This window comes from Xiphophorus couchianus, chromosome 16 (genome assembly GCF_001444195.1).
Source record: "Xiphophorus couchianus chromosome 16, X_couchianus-1.0, whole genome shotgun sequence".
Taxonomy (NCBI): domain Eukaryota; kingdom Metazoa; phylum Chordata; class Actinopteri; order Cyprinodontiformes; family Poeciliidae; genus Xiphophorus; species Xiphophorus couchianus.
In genome coordinates this window covers 1,788,978-1,808,297 of record NC_040243.1, presented here as the reverse complement: position 1 = coordinate 1,808,297, position 19,320 = coordinate 1,788,978, and the positions used below count along the sequence as shown (strand labels likewise).

General features: G+C 41.8%; 1 protein-coding gene across 6 annotated transcripts in view; it reads left to right on the top strand.

Annotated features, from left to right (window-relative positions):
- rbfox3a (RNA binding fox-1 homolog 3a) overlaps window positions 1–15,498 on the top strand; it is a 553,817-nt gene extending 538,319 nt beyond the window's left edge. For all 6 annotated transcript variants that reach the window (XM_028041392.1, XM_028041391.1, XM_028041387.1 and 3 more), the window contains 4 exons: window positions 877–916; window positions 3,770–3,828; window positions 8,604–8,682; window positions 10,781–15,498. In XM_028041392.1, the coding sequence (XP_027897193.1) occupies window positions 877–916; window positions 3,770–3,828; window positions 8,604–8,682; window positions 10,781–10,825 (223 nt within the window). In that variant the 3' untranslated portion in view covers window positions 10,826–15,498. The remainder of the gene's footprint in view (window positions 1–876; window positions 917–3,769; window positions 3,829–8,603; window positions 8,683–10,780) is intronic.
- The last annotated feature ends 3,822 nt before the right edge of the window (window positions 15,499–19,320 follow it).

The window sequence follows — 19,320 nt, the reverse complement described above, 5'->3', positions numbered from 1 at the left end:
GTTTCTGATGAGGGAATAAAACAGTAAAACACGATGCAAAGCTAAAAATAGATAAAGAAAATACTTAGAAGAAGTAAGAAATATGCTGGTTCTTTTCCAATTGATTATTGATTATTAGTATCTGAATTCTTCCAATGGACTCAGATAAAACCTGAAGACTTCTATAAAAACACCAAACAACATTCCCATTTTATTGGTCTGATGTCATTTTCTGTAGGCCAGAATCATTAAAATAACCAGAAATAAAGCACAAAGTAATACATTTATACTAGTTTCAGCTTTTCAAATCAATTAGTCAAATAAATAAATAAATTAGTTTTGAGTGACTTTATAAGTTTTTGAGATTAAAGCATAGAGGAGATGCGAGTAAACCTGAGAACCTGCTGGTGAGAGCTGAGATTAGCGGGCCGATGTCAGAGGACCGGCGCTCATCTGCTGCCTCTTATCAGCCGAGGTGTGTGTGGCCGTGGGAGAGGTCCGACGGCGGCCAGCCGGCCGGCCCGACGCAAGGGGCCCGGCGCAGCCACCTATCTGTGATTACATCAGGATCAGACCAGAAATCCCACGGCCCCTCCCTCCCACTCTCAGGCCCTTTGCTGCCGCTGGCAGCTGCTTGATTTATACAGCAAAGTCATGTGACAAAGCTGCTTTCTCTTATTGCTTCCTATTGTCCTCCCCTCCTCTCTCCAACAACTGCAGCAACTGGAAAGACAAACAACTTTAGCAGAGCAGAAAATTGGACAGGGATTTGAGATGGTTGCACCTTTCAGTTTAACGTGTCATTCATTATTTGTGGAACGGCGCGCTGCGGCTGCCAGAAACCTGACCTCCCTGGCAAGCAGACTAACTCCTCTTTCCTGTCCTCCAACTTCGCAGGGTGGTGTACCAAGATGGCTTCTACGGCGCAGAGATCTATGTAAGTACAGTCGGCTTTTCCTCCTGGCTGAAGCAGACACGAGGCTCAGCCCTGGAGACAAAAACGTGATCTGCTCGGCAGCACCGCTGCCAAGCCCGCGTCGATTAGGCCTCGCTCTGCCATGCCAAGAAACCCGACAACAAAATTTAAAACCCCCTCAGCTCCTCCCTCCTCGCTCCCTTCCTGTGATCTCAGACTTTGGCAAAGAGGCAGACCCTGACTCAGTGTCCCGTGTTAAGTCGGGTCATTTAGATTCTTCCTCCGGTGCGGTGCTGGCTCTGAGGGCTTGGCCGGGATATCCCTGCCCGCCCCAGGGGGGTCTGTCCGGGCCGGAGTGGAGCCGGTGGCCCCCATACAACCGTCACCGCCAGGGAGATAAGAGCAGCAGCAGCAGATAAAGCGATTTGCTGTCCCTCTGCACATCGCCCTTCACAGAAGCTGTGGAGATGATGCTGAAATTACCGCACTGCCCCACTCTGACACCAGTCCAAACCTGGATGTGTGTGTGTGTGTGTGTGTGCGCAGTTCGTCCCTTTGATTTTCCTCCTGCTGAGACAGCGAGATGACAGTGGGCACGGCGGCGGTGACAGCTGCTTCTCACTTTCACCCCGGCCGACGCATGGCGGCGGCGCCGGCGTCTGGAATGAAACGCTAAACCCAAGTGATATATGGCTTACCCACCGGCCCGCTTGATAGGACCGTATTTCAACAGCTTTTATTGCGCAGACACCCACCGCCACAGGAGAGAGCGGCGCTGCGGACTGAGAGAGGCTCAGCGAGCGCCTGCCAAGTCACGGCTGCTCTGCTTCAGCCTCCAGGAGGCCGAGGCCAAACGGAGTCGGATATCTGGGAAAACTATGGAAAAGTAGATCAACCTCAGAGATGTAAACCTTTCACTGCCTTTACATTTGATTCCAATTTTTAGAGTCACGATTCGATTCAGAAACCAATTTTTATATCATGAGGAAAAGACAATGTAAACAAAGAATATTTTTTTAAAACAATGTTATAAAGTTCCATATTATATCTAATTCCATCAGTTTATATTTAGACAAAAATAGGTTTGTGCATAAAATTCTGTAACTTAAATGACCAGTATTAGATTAGCCTAGCTGTGTGGCTTCTTCTTAAATGAAAATTAAGAAGTCATTAAATACTATTATAATAAACTGTTTATTTAAAACAGTTTGATACAAAATTTTTGAGCATTTTGAACTTATTGAGAATTGCAGGACGATGAAATGTGATTCTCTACAGAATCAATTTTTTTAAGCATTTCTGTTCAACCTACAAATGAACCTTCTGGTGCCATGTTTGATTCCTAACAGGAAGTCATGGTTGTTTTAAAGCAATCTGATTGGCTGATAGGTTTAGCTTAGCGCTACACTGCCCCCTGTCGATTTGGCATGCTTAAAACATGCTAACACACTAAAATGCAGATTTGATCTGAAAACGATCCAGTGTTTTGTTTGGGTTGTTTTTTTTATATCATTAATCATGATAAGAATTTTGATTTATTGTTGTCAGAGTAACAGTGACGTTTAAAAAAACCTGTTGTGTCTGTATTTTTACAATTTTCTCCAGTTTGTTCAATAGGAGTGTCAATAAGTGTGAAAATATGATTAGATGCAGCCCTTTATGTGAACGGTCTCCTAAAGAAGCTACTAATCATCAAGTTTATTGTTGTCACAATATTGTGATGAAACTAAGACCGTATCGCCAACCCCCACTACTGTGTGACGTTTACGTTCTTCTTCTGCACACGCGGGTCGCTTTGGGAACGTAAACCGCTGCGGATGCATTTAATTAGTAGCATGAACGAAAACGCAAAACAAATTTTATTTCATCAAAAAACCATCAGCTTGAGCATCAGGACCGGCTGTGTCCCAAACAATCAGTCAGTGCTGTCAGAAACAGCCCATGCATGCAGCAGGACTGCATGCGCTAATACATATGCATGCTCCTCCATGCCGAAACACGCCGCTGCACACGTACATGATTGCGCTAACACACACCCTCCTTGACAAAATAACAAATGTGCAGCTCTGCTGTGTGCAGGATTTGACAATGCGGTGATTTATTGGCCCCTGTTTGTTGGGCCTGTTGCCGTAATCAGCGCGGTCCCAAGGCAGGCCTGTCGCACAGGAAGTCATCTGCTGTGACTTCCTGTCCCCTTGGAAAACAACGACGGGATCCAGTCGGATCGGGACGAGGACGCTCAATCGGACGCCCCCCCCCCCTCATTTTAAAAATGAATGAAAACATGCATTATTAAGAGCCACCTATCCGGCGTATGGACACAGATGGGCACACACTCCGGTGGCGCTAATAGAAAAACAGTGGGAGAACGGCTTCATTTTTCAAAGAGAGTAATAGCAGCACTCCACAATGAGCTCTTTAATTCCTTCCCCACTCTGGCAAATGAATACAGCAGTCCTGACTCCCCGACGCTCCAAACGCCGTCGTCTTGCTTCATTTGTGAGCAGAAGAAGAAGCTGCTGCGGATAAACACCCTCCTCTGAAAACGGGACGGATTTGGGGAATCGGCTCCTGTTGCTGCTCCTCCACTGGGCTTCTGGTGTCACAATAAGTTGCTCCCCAAATGTGCTGCTTCCTCAGATCATCATTCACTCCCCTAATGCCACCTCCTGCTGCATGCACCATACATCAAACAGCACCCTCTGGTGTCTCAGAGGGGAGCTGCAGCTGCGCGGTGTGGGCTCAGGACCAGAACACTGTGCAGTGACATTTAAAGCTCCCAGCCTGGATTGTTGTTTGCTTGTGTATCTGAATTCTAACCTTTCTCTGAGCAGGTTTGCTTAATCACTAATTAATACTTTGGTATTTTAACAGGGCGGCTATGCAGCATACAGATTTGCCCAACCCACCACCACCGCTGCTTACAGTGACAGGTGAGACTCCCTCCCAGGCAGTAAACACTGCACCAACCATTCAAAGACTCGTTACATTATGGACATGGTTCTGATTCAGCTCTGGATCATAAGAACCACAAAAATGTTTTCTTTTGTTTTAGTGTCTGAGAAATAAAAGCTACACATTTTCTAGTCTTGGTAAAATCTCAAGTTATTTTGTCAGGACCCTGACAACAAAATTACTGACTACGTTCTCTAACATTGTTGTGACATTTTAATAATCTCATTATAGAAAAATCTCAGCTTGATTTTAAATAAGGGTTTATTATCTCAAGATAACAAGACTTGAATCTTATTTCATTATCTTGCACTAATAGATGTCTGTTTGTTTTGAGTACAGCTGTCACAACTCAAACTGTTTTTGTTGTAATTATAGTAAAAAAATAATAATCTCCTAGGTGAAATCACATTATATGATTTTCAAATAATTCATATTTTATTGCATGAAATAAGCATTAGATCACCAACCAACCACCAAGACCTCTGGTCCTCTCCGTCACTCATCACCTGTATTAGTTACTCCTCTACCTGTCGGAGCATTTTAGCGAAAGTAAAGCTGTAATGGTTCTCTTGTGAAAGTAAATTTGTTGGTTGTCTCTTTGGCGCTTGCTTCCTGATTGGCTAAACGAGATTACGGTCCGAGACAATCCAACATGTTGAATATCGGCGCGGTCCCGATGTTCTTCTGACCAGATCACTCTTAATGGCAGGAACATCTCTGAAGATGGTAAGAAGACAAAAACTTGTAGACATGAATGAACTCAGTGGAAAATCCTTGGAGGGAACAAAACGCCTTTGTTGCCTGGCAACAAGCAAAAAACCAGAGCGATCTGGAGAAGATTGGACCAAACAAAACGCCTGGTGCAGTGCAAACCGGGTCCAAACCTACAGGAAACCTGACATCTGAAAAGTTCTATTTTTCTACTAGATTGAATATTTATTTCAAAATCATATAATGTGATATTCTAGATTTTTCTGTCCGTATCTATTGAGGCATAACCTACGATAAAAATGAACCCATGATTCAGTCAAGTTTATTTGTACAGCACATTTCAGTAACAAGCGATGCAAAGTGCTTCACTTTATGAAAACATCAACAGTTGAGAAACCAGCATTCCATTTTGACATCATCAAAAACATCAACGCTCTTCACATATGTTGGTTAATGTTCCCTTTATTATGGCTTAAGAGTAACTAAACACTAACAAAACAGACACAAAACAGACGGATTTTTGATTAGATTTAAAGGTTTCAGTGTTTCGACTGTTTTTCACTTTTCTGGAAGTTTGTTCCAGATTTGTGGTGCATAGAAGCTGAAAGCTGCTTCTCCATGTTTGGTTCTGGAAGGTTGAAACAACAGCAGCAGATATTTGATGTATTTTTAAAGACCTCTCCATTCATTGGAAGTAAAGAAGCTTGGAAAAACTCAGCAGTTAAACCCAGAGATCAAGACGGTGATGCTGATTTAACTTCTACATGTTTTTATCAAATGTCAAAACAAAAATACCAATTTTCCACCACCACCATGTCAATACGGCTCAGAAATCCCACCCAAATGTACTGTACTTATAATGAATCTGAATATTACTCACCTTTTTTATGTAAAAGTCTGGAAATATAAATATTTTCCATGCTCAGAGGCATTGTTGACTGACTTTTAAAGAATACATAGAACCCTGTGTCTGTTCTGCATAGAAAGCCGTTGTAGTGACTGGTTGAAGACGCATTTCTCTTCATCAGCAGCGGGTGGGAATGATGGGAACATCTATACTACGTTCGACAAGCTATCTTTGGTAACGAGAACTTTACTGACTGAAGCAGAATTGGTTGAAGTGAAGGACTAGCAGAGGTTGGACTTTAGCTTCACGTAATTAGTGTTTTCCTAACAATAAGGAACATATCTACAGGCCAAACGTAGCGGTGATGAATGGTGGCTGCTTCATCAGCGTTTTACTATACTCTGAAGGTTATTTAGGGTTTCCTGAGGTTTTCTTCCTCTCATTTCATCTTATCCATTAGGCGTGCCGCTGTATTTTTTTAGCTCGGAGCTAAAGAACATGCACAGGGAAAAAAGGCTAACCTTGTTGGACTGGATGAGAAGAGCGGTGATATATGTCGTGACTCTCAGAGTGGGTATATCACTGTGGTATTTATGAATGGCCTCAGGTCTGTGGAGGGAGACGGACCAGCGGCTTCTGAGTGATGTCACTCCGGTTCAGGTGCGCTCCGTTCGGAGAGGCTGCGCTGATTCATTTCGGCCCCTGAAAGCTGTTGTCAGCCAGGATCTGGCCCGGTTTGGGAATCTAATCTGGAAAGGATTGAGCATGTCACTTGTGATAACGTACACCCTGCCGAGAGCCTGAAGATCATATCGATAATGTAAGATTTATCAGGCCTCGCCGAGCGCGGCTCGAATTATGGGCAGCCGAGCTCGGCGGGAGCAGAATTGGACAGCAGCCTTTTTCCCCTCTTTCAGTGATTTAATTCCTGTTTCTGTTGCCCATACCTTTCCCTGAGATTTAATATAATTCGCGCCCAGGTTGTTTGTTGTGCTTTGTTTGTTTGTTTCCGTTTGAATAAGCGGTCATGCCCATTGGATCAATAGGCGTTTGTCTGTATTGTCTCAGCAATACCTTATCGGACTTATCTGTGGCGCTAGGTCACCAGGATCTTGGAAGGCGTGTGAAAGCCTGGTAAAATATGAAACATTTATTATCTGAAAAGCCAACAGTGCTCACAGGCTGTATTACCAAAGCCCCATAAGTAACTGAACAGAGCTCAGGACGGTGAGGGAGGTCTGGACCCGCAGCGCTCCACCGAGGCTCTGAGGGGTCCGGTCACATTGGACCGGCCGTCTGACCTGCTGAGTTGGAGACTCGTTGGTCTTAGAGTGTTTCTGGAGCAACACCAGAAGAACCGTCCATACAGGACATCTCCTATTAGCTGCTATAGCTAGGCGACATTACGACGCCGCGTTATAGCTAGAATGTTCCAATGCAAGATGAGCAGGAATCTGTCACGAAAATATTCCTTAATTCTCATCTGATTTATATAAAATACTCATTAAGTTGAAGCTGAAGATATTTTGATGCGTAAAATATAAATTTTCCCTGGATATAAATCTAAGTTTGGTTTCTGTCGATGCAAGAGAACAAATATATCTTTATATTGGACAATTTAATTTGACATAAATGCTGCTGTAGGAGATATAGGTTGTTAAATATTTTTATCCTATTTGATGGTTGTTGCAAATACTTTGATGTTTATTGAACAAATGAGATGATTAGTCCAGTTTTTATTGTTTCATAAACTTTTAGTGATTAACAGCGGCTGCACTGCGCTCCAGCAAACGAAAACACAGAAAAACGGGTCAAAACTAGTCATTCTGCTTTTTTATTGCTCTGCGTCTCAACTTTACTACATACGCAGACCTGTCGTCATAGCAACCAACTGACAACAGCTCCGTGACAAACATTTCCCACAATAACAATCAGTTACAGTTTTATGTTTTCAGGCTTGATGGTTATTTTGCGATTATTAATAAGTCGCGTGAACATTAGCTGTGGTTGATTAGCTAATTTAAACACAGATAATAATTATCTGTCAGAGAGTGGATGTGTGCGAGAGAGTGGGTGTGTGTGGGAGAGTGGGTGTGTGTGGGAGAGTGGGTGTTTTGTAAACAGAACCGAAACACACCAAATTCTGCAGCACATCTACATGTTAAAGTTGTCAAAGTCAAGCTAGCATAACCGACATATTTCTAGCTTTTTTTAAAGATTAAAAAGAAAAAGAGATGTGATAACCTTGAACCTTGTTTAGTGGTCGCAGTGTTCACATTTAGTAGAAAACACCGTGTCCCCTTTTCTGATTCTTTGCATAATTGTTCTGATTGGAGATGTCATTTTTGGAACATTTTGATTTTTTTACACCAATACCATTAGGTTTCCATAGTGATGTTAGAACCACCATCTTGTTTTGTATTTTACAACTTTGAATTCAGGTTAACTCCAGAATCAGAAATCAAATTTGGTATTTAAAAAAATCAGACATTTTATTTCTAAGTCATATCGCCCAGCCTTAGCAGAACCTTTCCCTCCATGTCCTGCTGGGCCTAAACAAACGTATGTAGCTCGACGTACCTCATGTACGGCGTGGGAGCTGGATGTCTTGTTGTTTCCTTTAGGGGCTTTTCCTCTTCCTTTCTTTTACTCCCGGTTGATTCGGTGCCCTCAGTCCTTGGCTGGGTGTGCCTTATCTGCTCCGAGCAGACCCTCATTTGCAAGCAAGCGCTGAAAGAGAAAAAAAAACACAGAGAAGCAAAGTAAATAGAGGAATATGTGAAGTCAAATAAATAAATAAATAAATAAGGCAGCCACATCTTGTCCTGTCTTAGAAGGAAATTGGAAGGATTAGTTCCAAACCAGCAGCAATGAAAAGACAAGGGCGTGAGCCCAGTGTGCAGCCCGGGTAAACAAGCTCCGGGGGAGAGACCCAGCCCTCTGGCTGCCGCTTTCCTCCCTCTGCTCTTTACCTATTCACTTAATCAAGTCGACAGAGCAAAGACAAGCCCCTTGCACCAACCTTTGAACCGTCCTTTGTGATCTACCTGGTATAAAGCGGGAAGCCCAGGAGGCCGAGGAGGGAAATAACCGATTGTACTCCAGACTTTGAAGAGTTGAGCATGAAACAAGAATGCGTAACTGTTCGTCAGTGATAGATCAATGACTGTCTTCTCTGTGCTTCTTGTCATGCAGCTATGGCAGAGTCTATGCAACAGCAGACCCCTACCACCACACGATTGGCCCTGCTGCCACATACAGTGTGGGGACCATGGTAAGTCTCTGAGAGCGCTGCCTCTTCCCGTCTGCACCCCGACTCTGACATCATGACGGTAGCTAGCACACGCTGTACGACAAAGACCAGCGGCTGCAGCCATTCTGGTTTTTATTCACCTATTTTTTAATTTTAATTTTTTTCATTAATTGATTTAGTTTTTGCCATGCTCTCTGGCACACCCTAGTGGAACTGAGCAGTACTGTGAAGCCCCCCGGCATGTGGAAGTTGGCTCAGACATTTAGTGTGATAACCGTACGTTCTCACCTCATGCATCACTGGTTTGACTCGAGTTCCTCCTGTAATGAGAATGATTTGTTTTCATTTTTCAAGCTTTTCTGTTTTTATCCGACCTCATTCAACTCACCGACGAGCGAGTTGCCTCATCTTTTTGTTTCCATTCAGCCAAACCTCTGAAGGGATGAAGTTCAATTGTTAATGTCTGTTTTTAGCTAGCTTTTGCAGCTACTGTAACATCAAAGATGAAAAGATTTTTTAAAAAAATAGAAGATCACCTTGTTTTGAAACTGACAGTTTCTCTTTGGTTTTGTTTTATGGCGAGGAGGGGATGGGAGCGGGCTCGCAGACCAAACCCAGAGATTAAGGGCCATGAGACGCATGCAGCAGCGTGCCGTGGGACATAAACAAGAGAGCGAGACAGAGGGGGGCGGGGAGTCGCCTCGCCCTCCTCTTCTGCCCAGTAGCCTGATCGGAGGCGCGCTCTCTGCTTGAGAAATAACTCAAATTTCCGGCATGCATGCGATTTTTCAACAGCAATAAAAAGAAAAATCTAAAGCTTTAAGTTCCCCGGTGCAGCTGCTAGCTAAAAGCTTTCATTAATTAAGACATTTCTTTCTCCCTCTTCATTTACTTAATTAAAAAAAATGTGCTTGAATGTTTTTTTATTCTTTCTTCTTTTCCCTCCAAATTTCCTTCCATTTTCCTCACTCTAAAAATCGTCCTCTTGATTGAAAATAGACGACGGGATCTGGCCCCTGAAATTATCAGAGCTAATGTTTGGTGTGTGTTGGGAGCTTGGGAAGCTTAACAGAGACCCGAGAGAGAGTGTGTGTGTCTGTAGGGGTGTGTGTGTATGTGTGTTAAACAAACAGTGAAGCTGCTGGGAGATGCTCTGCACAGAGGCCAATATCTAATAAACTCCTGAGCTAAAGAGAGGAGACCCGTTTGGTTCCTAATTCTTTAATCATATTTGATTAATGCTCCTCCAGCAGAGTGAAGTCATTTTGCATTTAAAAGCTATACAATAATTAGTTCCTCTGAGGTTGGAAACCCTTTTTTCTCATTTCCAGCTTGCAGACGGATCTAATATGGGTAAAAGTTTTTGCGCAAGCAAGAGGACTCCCTGAAATTAGGCAAAATTAGCCGTTGAAGGCTCACGGCCGCCTTTGGAGTTTCCTAATTGCAACAGAACCACATAGAGACGAGAGGAGGGACTGTGTGCGTGCGTGCATGTGCAGGTGTGCATGCATAGGCCCACTTGCATGCTTTATGTGTGTCTGCCCCAGATATCCTGAGCATGGTGCTAAATCTAAGGGCTAATATCCTGTGGTGGTTTGCCCCCCCCAGAAAGGTGCAGGCACCTCTGCAGACATGAAAATGAGCCGTGATTCAAACTCTCAACTCCTTCTGCTTCCCTCTAATTTACAGCCCTGCAAGGACTGACTTCTCCAGCAGAAAAATATACTTATTTCTTTTATTTTAATTAAAGTAACTATTAAATCTGGGATTAGCGTTTCTATGACTTTCATTTAAGAAAGTGCTCTTTTTTTTTTCTTTGCTCCCACAGATTATAAATTACGTCGGCTAAGCTCTGAGTCCACCAATCTACTTCGGCTCCTGCTGACCCTGTTCCTAACACACACTCAGAGAGCATCAAGTCAGGCAATCAATTCAGCAAAACAATTATTGGCTTAAATATATCAAACTATCAATCTGCCTGCTGACCGTTCCCATTCGGAAAGTTGCTCCAACATGGAAAGTCAATAAGTTTAAAGGAAGGAAATTTGCAGAGAAAGAGAATCCAACTAAAGCTGTCACCTGAATACTGATTGGTACTTTTTCATCTTTGATGTTGCAGGCTAGCCTATACAGAGGAGGGTACAGTCGCTTCACTCCCTACTAAAAGAAAGAAAAAAAGCGAGAAAAGACAGAGAGACATTACCCCAAACAAAAAAACAAACTATCTTTAGAAGGAAAAAAAAAGTCAAACACATAACAAGCGAACAGCCGGTCCTTGGTGGAGAGCTAAATCAAACAAAAAGCTTCCAGGTCCACATGCTGAGCCCCTCCCCTGACACCCTCTACAACAACCTCTTTGATGTCATCATTGGTCTGCTCTTGTTTTGTATTCATTTTGTGCTTCTGGTTTTCTTTTGGAAACTTTTATGCACATGTGCATTATCTTGATTGCTGTATATGGGTGCTGTGTCACCATAACCAATGTGAGCCTACTGCAGCACGCATGGTGCATGCTCAGAGGTGTGTGTATGCAGCCGCTGTCATCTGACTGAGAATACACCGGGTTGTTTCTGTCTCACACACAACAAGCAGAAATCAGGTCAACGCTCGTGATTCAATCCACTTCTTAACAGAAATGAAGCTAACTGAACCGAACCTGGTGATTCTTAGCTCAAAGACAGCGCTGCTCTGACTGCTTTGGTTTTTTTGTTCCTTTTTTAACCTTAGAGTGTCCTACTGTTGTGCACTTGCAGTGGAGCCTTACAAGCTGTACAATGTGGTATGACAGCATGCAGAGTTAAGGGTCATGAAGGTCAGATTTTTGTTTTGGAACTCGCAGCGCTCACATGGTGGCCCCGTCTGCTGCAAATCGCCGTACATGCAGCTATTCTGCAGCAGCGAGTGTTTTAGGGGAGTAACGCTGGCGGGTTGCGTTCAGGGACAGCATGGAAAACAAAGAAGTAGCATCAGCGTTGCCCGGCGGCAGCGTGGATTCCCGTCTCGGCTAATGCTCGGTGGCTTTTCTAATACTTTGTGGAAGCGATCGGTGTTGAAACCAAACCAAATGAAGCGTGTACTTTGTGTTGTTTTTTCCTTTTGTTTGGTAAACGTCTCCTAAACACTCGTACCAGAAGAGATGGCGTTCTCCTGAATGTGTCGCTAAACTTAACGCAGCAAAGCATGCACGAGCAGAATCTCTGTTTTATTAAATAAAGCCCATGAAAAATCAGTAGAGACTGTAGCCTGTAAATAAGATTTATTACACGACTGTTGTAATGGATTACTGTAGAGAAATTAGATTAGCGGATCGACACAAGTTGCTTTAAGAACTTTTCTTGCTGCTGTTATTGCACATTGAGCTTCTCTGGTTTTTTGATTTTCATTAGAGTGAAACCGGCACTTTGAAGACGTCGCCTTTGACTCTGGAGAATCAAGATAAGAATCCTCCGCTGTTTCTCCTCCCATCAGCGGCTGAATGAGCCAACTGGTTGGTGGCGTTAGCGTTGCAGTTTGCAGGCAGTTCCTCCCCTTAAACCGCCGTCTGAGCGAATTAGCTGCATGGGGGCTGAGTTTGCAGCAGACTCGGCCACATATCCTCACTATTAACATCAAGTCGCACACGCACAGTCAAGACACGGCGCAGAGGAGGGGCGAACCCTCCGCCAGTCACTGGGATCTTTTCTTTAAGCATTGCACAAAATGTTTTACCTCAGGATAAGCTAACTAAAGTCCACAAACTAAGATCCAGAGCTGCTCACTCCTCAGCATTCAGGACAATTGTTTTCTTCCGCAACCAGCACGCTCCACCTCTACGGAGCCGAGATGTTCTTATTATTTTCTGTTAGAGACCCCAGGAGAGAACGATAAAATAAGACTGTACTGTTCTGAGCTACAGCTTCTGTAATATATAGATAGACATTTACTGTATAAGACATTTTACACAGGAAGATATAACCCAAAAGCACCCAGGCGTTAGGAGACGTAGAGCTAGTCCACATCCAGTCATTGGCTTCTACTTGTGCTACGTGATTTAAAGGAAATCTCTGTGTAGCTACTGTTAGCTGGTTTCAGTGCAGCTATGGGAAAAATCAAAGCTATTGCCAATAATATTTACTTTACATGTACTCACACAAGTGTTTGTGATCTCAAAAAAAATGTCTGTTGCACTTTGTTTTGTTTTTTTTATTTCTTTCTGAGATGTAACATATTTATGAAATCTCTCATATACAGCTAGTCATGTTTAGTCAAAATGTTAAAATGACAGAGTAATGTTGTATATCAGAAAAAAAAGAAAATTAGCTCATTATCTCATGAGTCAAAGAAGATCTTTATGTGGATATAAAAGAGAAAAAAAACATTGTTCTTCCTTTTCTATGCTAGTGTGAATGCCCCCACCATTCAGGGGTTTTATAAGGAGCAAAACAAACTTTGAGAATTATTTTTAGCAAACAGGAGAGTTTCATGAGTGGGTGTTCAGTGAGTGGCCACCATTAGCAAGCTAGCCTGGAATGAAACCAACCTTTTTTCTGTTTTTCTGATCTGAATGTGTGTGCCTATGACGTGCTATATAGATATAAAATATATATGAATATGCATCAGAATGTTTGACTGTGATGGAGGAAGGAAACAAACAGGAAGAGAGCGTGACTTCACTCAGAGTCCCTGGAATAACATCACCACGTCTCCAACAAAATTATTTTTACATTTTCATCAACTGCAGAGTTCAAATGTCAACATCACATTTAGCAACAGTTTTAAGAATATAATGTTATTTCAACTCCTACAGAAGGATGATAAACATTTTCTTTACCATCTCCTTCATAAATAAGAAAAATGTAATTATGTTTTTCATATTTAGCCCTTAGATAAAAAGCTTCTGTTGATCAATAACCGTTTACAGAATCATTTTCTAAACTCTGACTGTTTAGAAAATATGAAAAGTAAAAAAAAAATTGTAGTGATTTTCTTATCTGACATTAGCTTTTTTAAATAGCATTTTCTCACATAAAATAAAAACGATTTATAAAGTAGTAAGTTATCTGTTGTATTTCTAGACGTAAAGAAACGTTTTCTGTAAATATATATTTGTAGAGTATTTGGACCTTCTCAGCAGCCTCATATAAAATCGTTTTCTGGTTTCGCAAACATTTCTGATGATTATTTAATCGGTAAAATCAGATTAAATTTAGCTTGTTCTTCTCTGCTTGGTCCAAACCTTTTGTCACCTGGGCCAAAGTCAAGACCTGAGGGCCAAAAAAACTTTGGTTTTACCGGCTCAAAAATAAACTAAGCATCCAATATGTTAATGAAATACATACAGTAGTCAGATTTGTTGTTTTGATTGCAGGAAAATGTCACTGGTTGATATTCCCTCATACTTTGGCAACCAGGAAGTCTTCTGTATTTATACTTGGACATGAAGGGTTTAAAGTGTAAGAGGAAAAATGGCGGCGCTCCTTCATCAGTCTGATTACCAGAGGAGCTGCCAGGTTGATGTGAAGACAAAGAGCAAATTTACCATCAAACTCTGTGCATCTGTGTTGAAGTTGTCCATCAAGCATCCATGAGCGAATTTTGACAACTACTTTTAATATCAGAAATGCAAAACCAATATTATTTGCAGTCAAATATTAAAATCAGAATGATGACTAAGGTTGTGTTTAAATGACTCAGCTTTTCATTCTGGCTCCGCATGCAGAGTAAATTTTCATGGAAACTGTTAGATTTGTTGCTCTGGTAATTTTAAAAGGAGCTTAATTAGTTTGGAGATGTTTTATTCTGTAAATAGATTACGGCTTTAATAATAGTTTCTCCCAATGATTTGTGGTTCATACTGCTGAAATGGACTTTTTAATCCATTACGGTCATCAGAGTGTGGTGATACACTAATTCGCTTTTGGTAATTACACTGAATGTTAAAGCATTAGCATATGCGATGCAATTAAGAGGAAATGGAGATGTGTTTGTGAATGTAAGTTATCCCGACAAACATCTCGCTGCGAGGGAAACCTTTTCCTTTTTTCCCCTGATGTGATGTTATTTCCGGGACGAGTGGGTCGATGTCAGGAGCCGCTCCTAACAGTCTGCACGGGTTTGTCAACAGTTTACAGAAAAAGTTCAAATTAGCTGTTTCAATGTCAGCTTATCAAGGCTTAAATGTTATAGATATAATATTAATTAGCATTCTATAGTGTAAAGATCTAATGCATTTTATCATGCTTACAGTAAGTCAAATGTGAATTTATAGTACAAAGACTCTAACTTTTAGGTTTGTTTGCTTTTGTTGTACTTCATAACCAGCTTAATATGCAACCAGTCCTCTATTTGATCCACTTGTTTACACTTATTAATAGTAGTACTGAGCTATGTTTACATATGAGAAGAAAATACTCTTTATGCATCGTTTATATTTACAAGTATCCACTAAGCCCTGATAAGCTGGCAGGTGAGTTTATTAATCCACCTAAAAATATTTGTACAAAAGAAAACCAAGCAAAAAAGTTGCAGCACCTGTAAATACATTTAAATGTATATACACACAAACTATATCATGATTCTCTGAGTAACTGTTTTATATGTATTCCTATATGAAGTGGGGTTATATGTGTATTTTCAACTTAGCTCAACCTGTTCTTGAACTCTATGTAATTTCTATAATGAGAATATATTGTCTGAAAGGTGTAAAGTAATTTTCTTTGAGATTAATTTCATAGGTAAAAGGTTTACTATAATGAAACTTTTAGTTATTCTTGAGATCTTTCTGTTGTCAGTATGTGACATATAAGTAACCACTGATTGTTTTCTGAGTGTCAGAATAAAGCAGTTCTAAGAACATTATGTCTGCCTTCACACATTGATGTTTGTTTTCGAGAAAAACTCGATTTTTGGTGAATTTTCCTTTTCTTTGTTTTTCTGTTTCAGTTTTTCACAGAAAGAAAAAATATTAATGCCTGGATGCGTCTGGCCATGCAGATACTGATAAAAGTGGTTTCATTAAGAGCTTTAAATAGGCCCTTACAATTATTTTTGAATGTTTCAGAAACATAGTAAATTCAGCAGCATTTTGTTCTGTATTTTAATACATAACTTTATCCAGAAACCAGAAGAAATGAATCAGCAAATCAACAACAGTCCAGACAAACAGGAAGCTGCAAATGTCCCAGCCCTGACTAACTTCTCCTCATATGGAGAAACCTTCCTCTAATTGAAAAATAATATGTTTATGTCTTCATGATTAGCGGAAACACTTAGTAATTCTACAATATCATCAGCATAAAGAAAGACTGGAGCCTCTTTCTCAACAGAAGCTCATGTTTTCTTTGACTCTTACCGCCATTTTGTTTTAGTGTCAACGTTTTCTGCATGGCAGAGTGAAAAAGGGAAAATATAGAACACATTAATGGTTTCTATGGTTTTGCGTGAGCCACAGAATATTTCCTACCAACCAAGAGTCGGTTCGTACTCTCTTTCACTACCAATGATTTAAATTTCTATCCTACAGTACTCATAGCTGCTTATTTTAATAGTTAAAATGCAAATGACATCTTTATATAAATCAATACGCACAGTGGAAATCAGCTTTTCTACAGCCTTCCTTATCTGCTCCAGCAAATCAGCAACAAGGAAACTGAATGGTGCTCTTGGATTGGCTGCTTTTGAAATGCCAGCCAATCACGTGTCAAGCAGCGTTGTCGAGGTATTTCAGTTTCTCACGCTGCAATTTCTTTCAAATATTTTACATCTGGAAAATTCTGTGAATACTGAACAGCAAATATTAGTGAATTATCAAAGAAAAGATTACGCCATTTAAAATCACATTTTCACCTTTGTTGACACAAAGCTGTTCACAGTTGTGTTGTGATTGGAAACTCCAGACTAAATGAAGATTTACAGGAAATGTACGATGAACCACCATCCATTCATAATTCAGTATTCATGGATTTCACAAATTATTTGTGGAATTTTTCGTAAAATGAAAACATTCAGAAAAAGAAGCAGTTTGGGAAGCTGAAATACAAGTTACAGCCATACTTGACTCACCATTGGTTGGCGTTTTTCAAAACGGTAAGTCCATTCGTTTTCCTTTGTGCTGATTGGCTGAATCCCCAAGAATACGCTTAAGGAAGACTGTCAATGTTAGCTGCTGCAGAATTTCCCAGACGGGTTCAATTCAATTCAAAAATACTTTATTGGTCACAAAAGGAAATTAACATGTTGTAAAATGTAAAAGTATATTTGGTGTTTTAACTAATAATATAAACAGTTATAAGTGTTTTTAGAGGTCTCAAGTGTTGGTGCCAAAAAATTCCAGACATTAATATGGATTAACTCATGGTTGGTATGACAACCCAAACAGGAAGCACCCATATAAGAAAGCTAGTGGGTCTGCTTGAACTAGGCCAAACATCATTTGGTTTCAGGGCCATTATTTCTAACTGAATTGTGACCGAAATGCAATCATTAACCATTGTTAATGATGCAGTTTATATATTTATCTCCGAATTGCTATAATGTTTATTAATTAGCATAAAATTACCCTTAAAAAGCAAAGAAAATGTGATAAATTTCTCTAAACTAAAAAGGTTAAGGCAGCTCTATGCTTTAGTAACGATGAACAGAGAAGTTTAGTGGCTGCTGAACAGCTTAATGATTAGATATAAAAAGTTATTAGTGGCTATAAATTAATAAAACAAAGGGAAAATACCGCAGCCTCCTTCTAGAACGGTATCTGGATGGCTCAGACCCACCGGGTTTTAGCAGATTTCATAAAGAAGCACAGACTCTAACACCTGAACTAACCCTCTCCTGAATCCTTCAAGTCTGCGTGTGATTAATATATTTGTGTCTGCAGTCCTTCCAGGACCAGGCAGCCTGTCAGCGAGGACTATATGTAGCTCCAGCCCATTGTGCTCTCTCCCTGCTGAGTTGTAAGACTGCGTGTGGATATTTTTGTATGGCAGCTCCCAAGTGAGCGCGCAGTAAATCTGAGGTATGGAACGGAGAGCGGCGGGGAAACGCTGGGCCAGTTCTCTATGAGAACAGAGAGATGGATGGATGCTGACTGAGCACGCCACTTCACTGTTTGTCTCTCCGGATTGGAAGTTGGACTACAAAGCCATTTCCAAATCAAAGCCTCATCGTCTTTCATTCCCACATTTCTTTATCAGAAGCTCCACTGAGCTGCTGAAGATCAGTGCAAATTAGTGAGCATCTGTCGTGACGAGGGTCCTGGGATGGCCCCCTCGCACCACGCCCGCTCTCCTCCGCCTCCATCCAGCCCCATTACGCCAACACTTCTCACTGCGCTCCGCCAAAGTGCCGATCTCCACATGTATGATTATAGCTGACTCTGATCTTTATTCTGGCTAGAGCAGCAACAGCAGCGGCTTCTTTTATGCTGCGTTACAAAAGATGTTTTCTCTCCAAACTTTAAAGTTGATGTCAGGTGTTACGACTCTGTGCTCAAACCTCATCCTCAACTTTCCTCCTTGTAAAATTGTATATTTATATCTGTTTGTACATTTGTTGCATGTTTTGCCATGTTGAAAACTGGCACATCTATCACAGTGAGTCATCACGTTCTGCGTATTTACCAGTTTTCCCTGCTTCTCTCCCCTGTTTCTAGTAAATACAAAACGAAGAGCTGTACTCAGTATTGATGGACATCACAGATGAAAACAACGAAGAGAGGAGAACTAGCTTTAAGAAAATAACACAAGAAGAAGAAGACGAGAAGGAGTCCCTCTACTGAGGCTGGCGACGGAAGACGGGAGGCGTACAAAGTGGCGCCGCGGCAGTGGTGTCAAACCAGCCACAAACTTGACAGATGGAGTGAGCCAGTTTCCACCAGGGACCACCTTTTTGCCGGGTAGAAAAAAAAAAAAGACAGAGAGAGAAGGAAGTGTCCCGTTATTATAAAACATTTTATTTTTCTATACTTTTGTGATTTACAATGGTAAAAAAAAACAAAAAACGTGTGTATAAAGCAGTATATATGTACAAATCTGTTTTTATGTTTTTTGGTAAGGGAGATGAACAGTTGGCCCTTGATGCTGATTCTGTGGTATGCAGGAAGGAGGAGGGAGGACGACCTCCCCCGCCCCCCGCCTCCTCTCTCTATGGCACACTGCTCTGTCACCGAGGTCGTGTAAAAAAAAAAGACAACTAAAAACAAGAAACGAAAGAAAAGAAACAAAAGGTGGCAGGGAGAGCTCGGCATCCAGGCAGAAGCACTTTCTACGCTGTACTTCCTGTGGGCGGAGTCTCGTGGCTCCGCCCTGTTCCTTCCTTCCTTTCTTCCTTTTTGGGCCGACGAAGATGACGCCGCCGCTTCCTCCTTGTTGTGGCGTCGTCGGCCCGCAGCGCCTACTGTTAGCAGCGTCCCCCGTGGATACTGTCGTGATGTCACTTCCTTTTTGGCAGCACCATTGGGCATCCCCGCCCTCCCCAATGGGCAGAGTAAGTGGTTTACAGCTTTGGGGAGTGGGGGGGGTGAGCCACGGCGGGACGGTGACACGGTACACAGCCGAGCCTCCCCGTCTGCCCCTCTCCACGCCCCAGCAGAGGTCACTGACTTAAGGACTACTGAGAGAAAAATGGCGCCAAAGCCGCTGACTTTATCCACCTGCCAGACTCCGAGCCCAAGCCTTTGTGTCACTC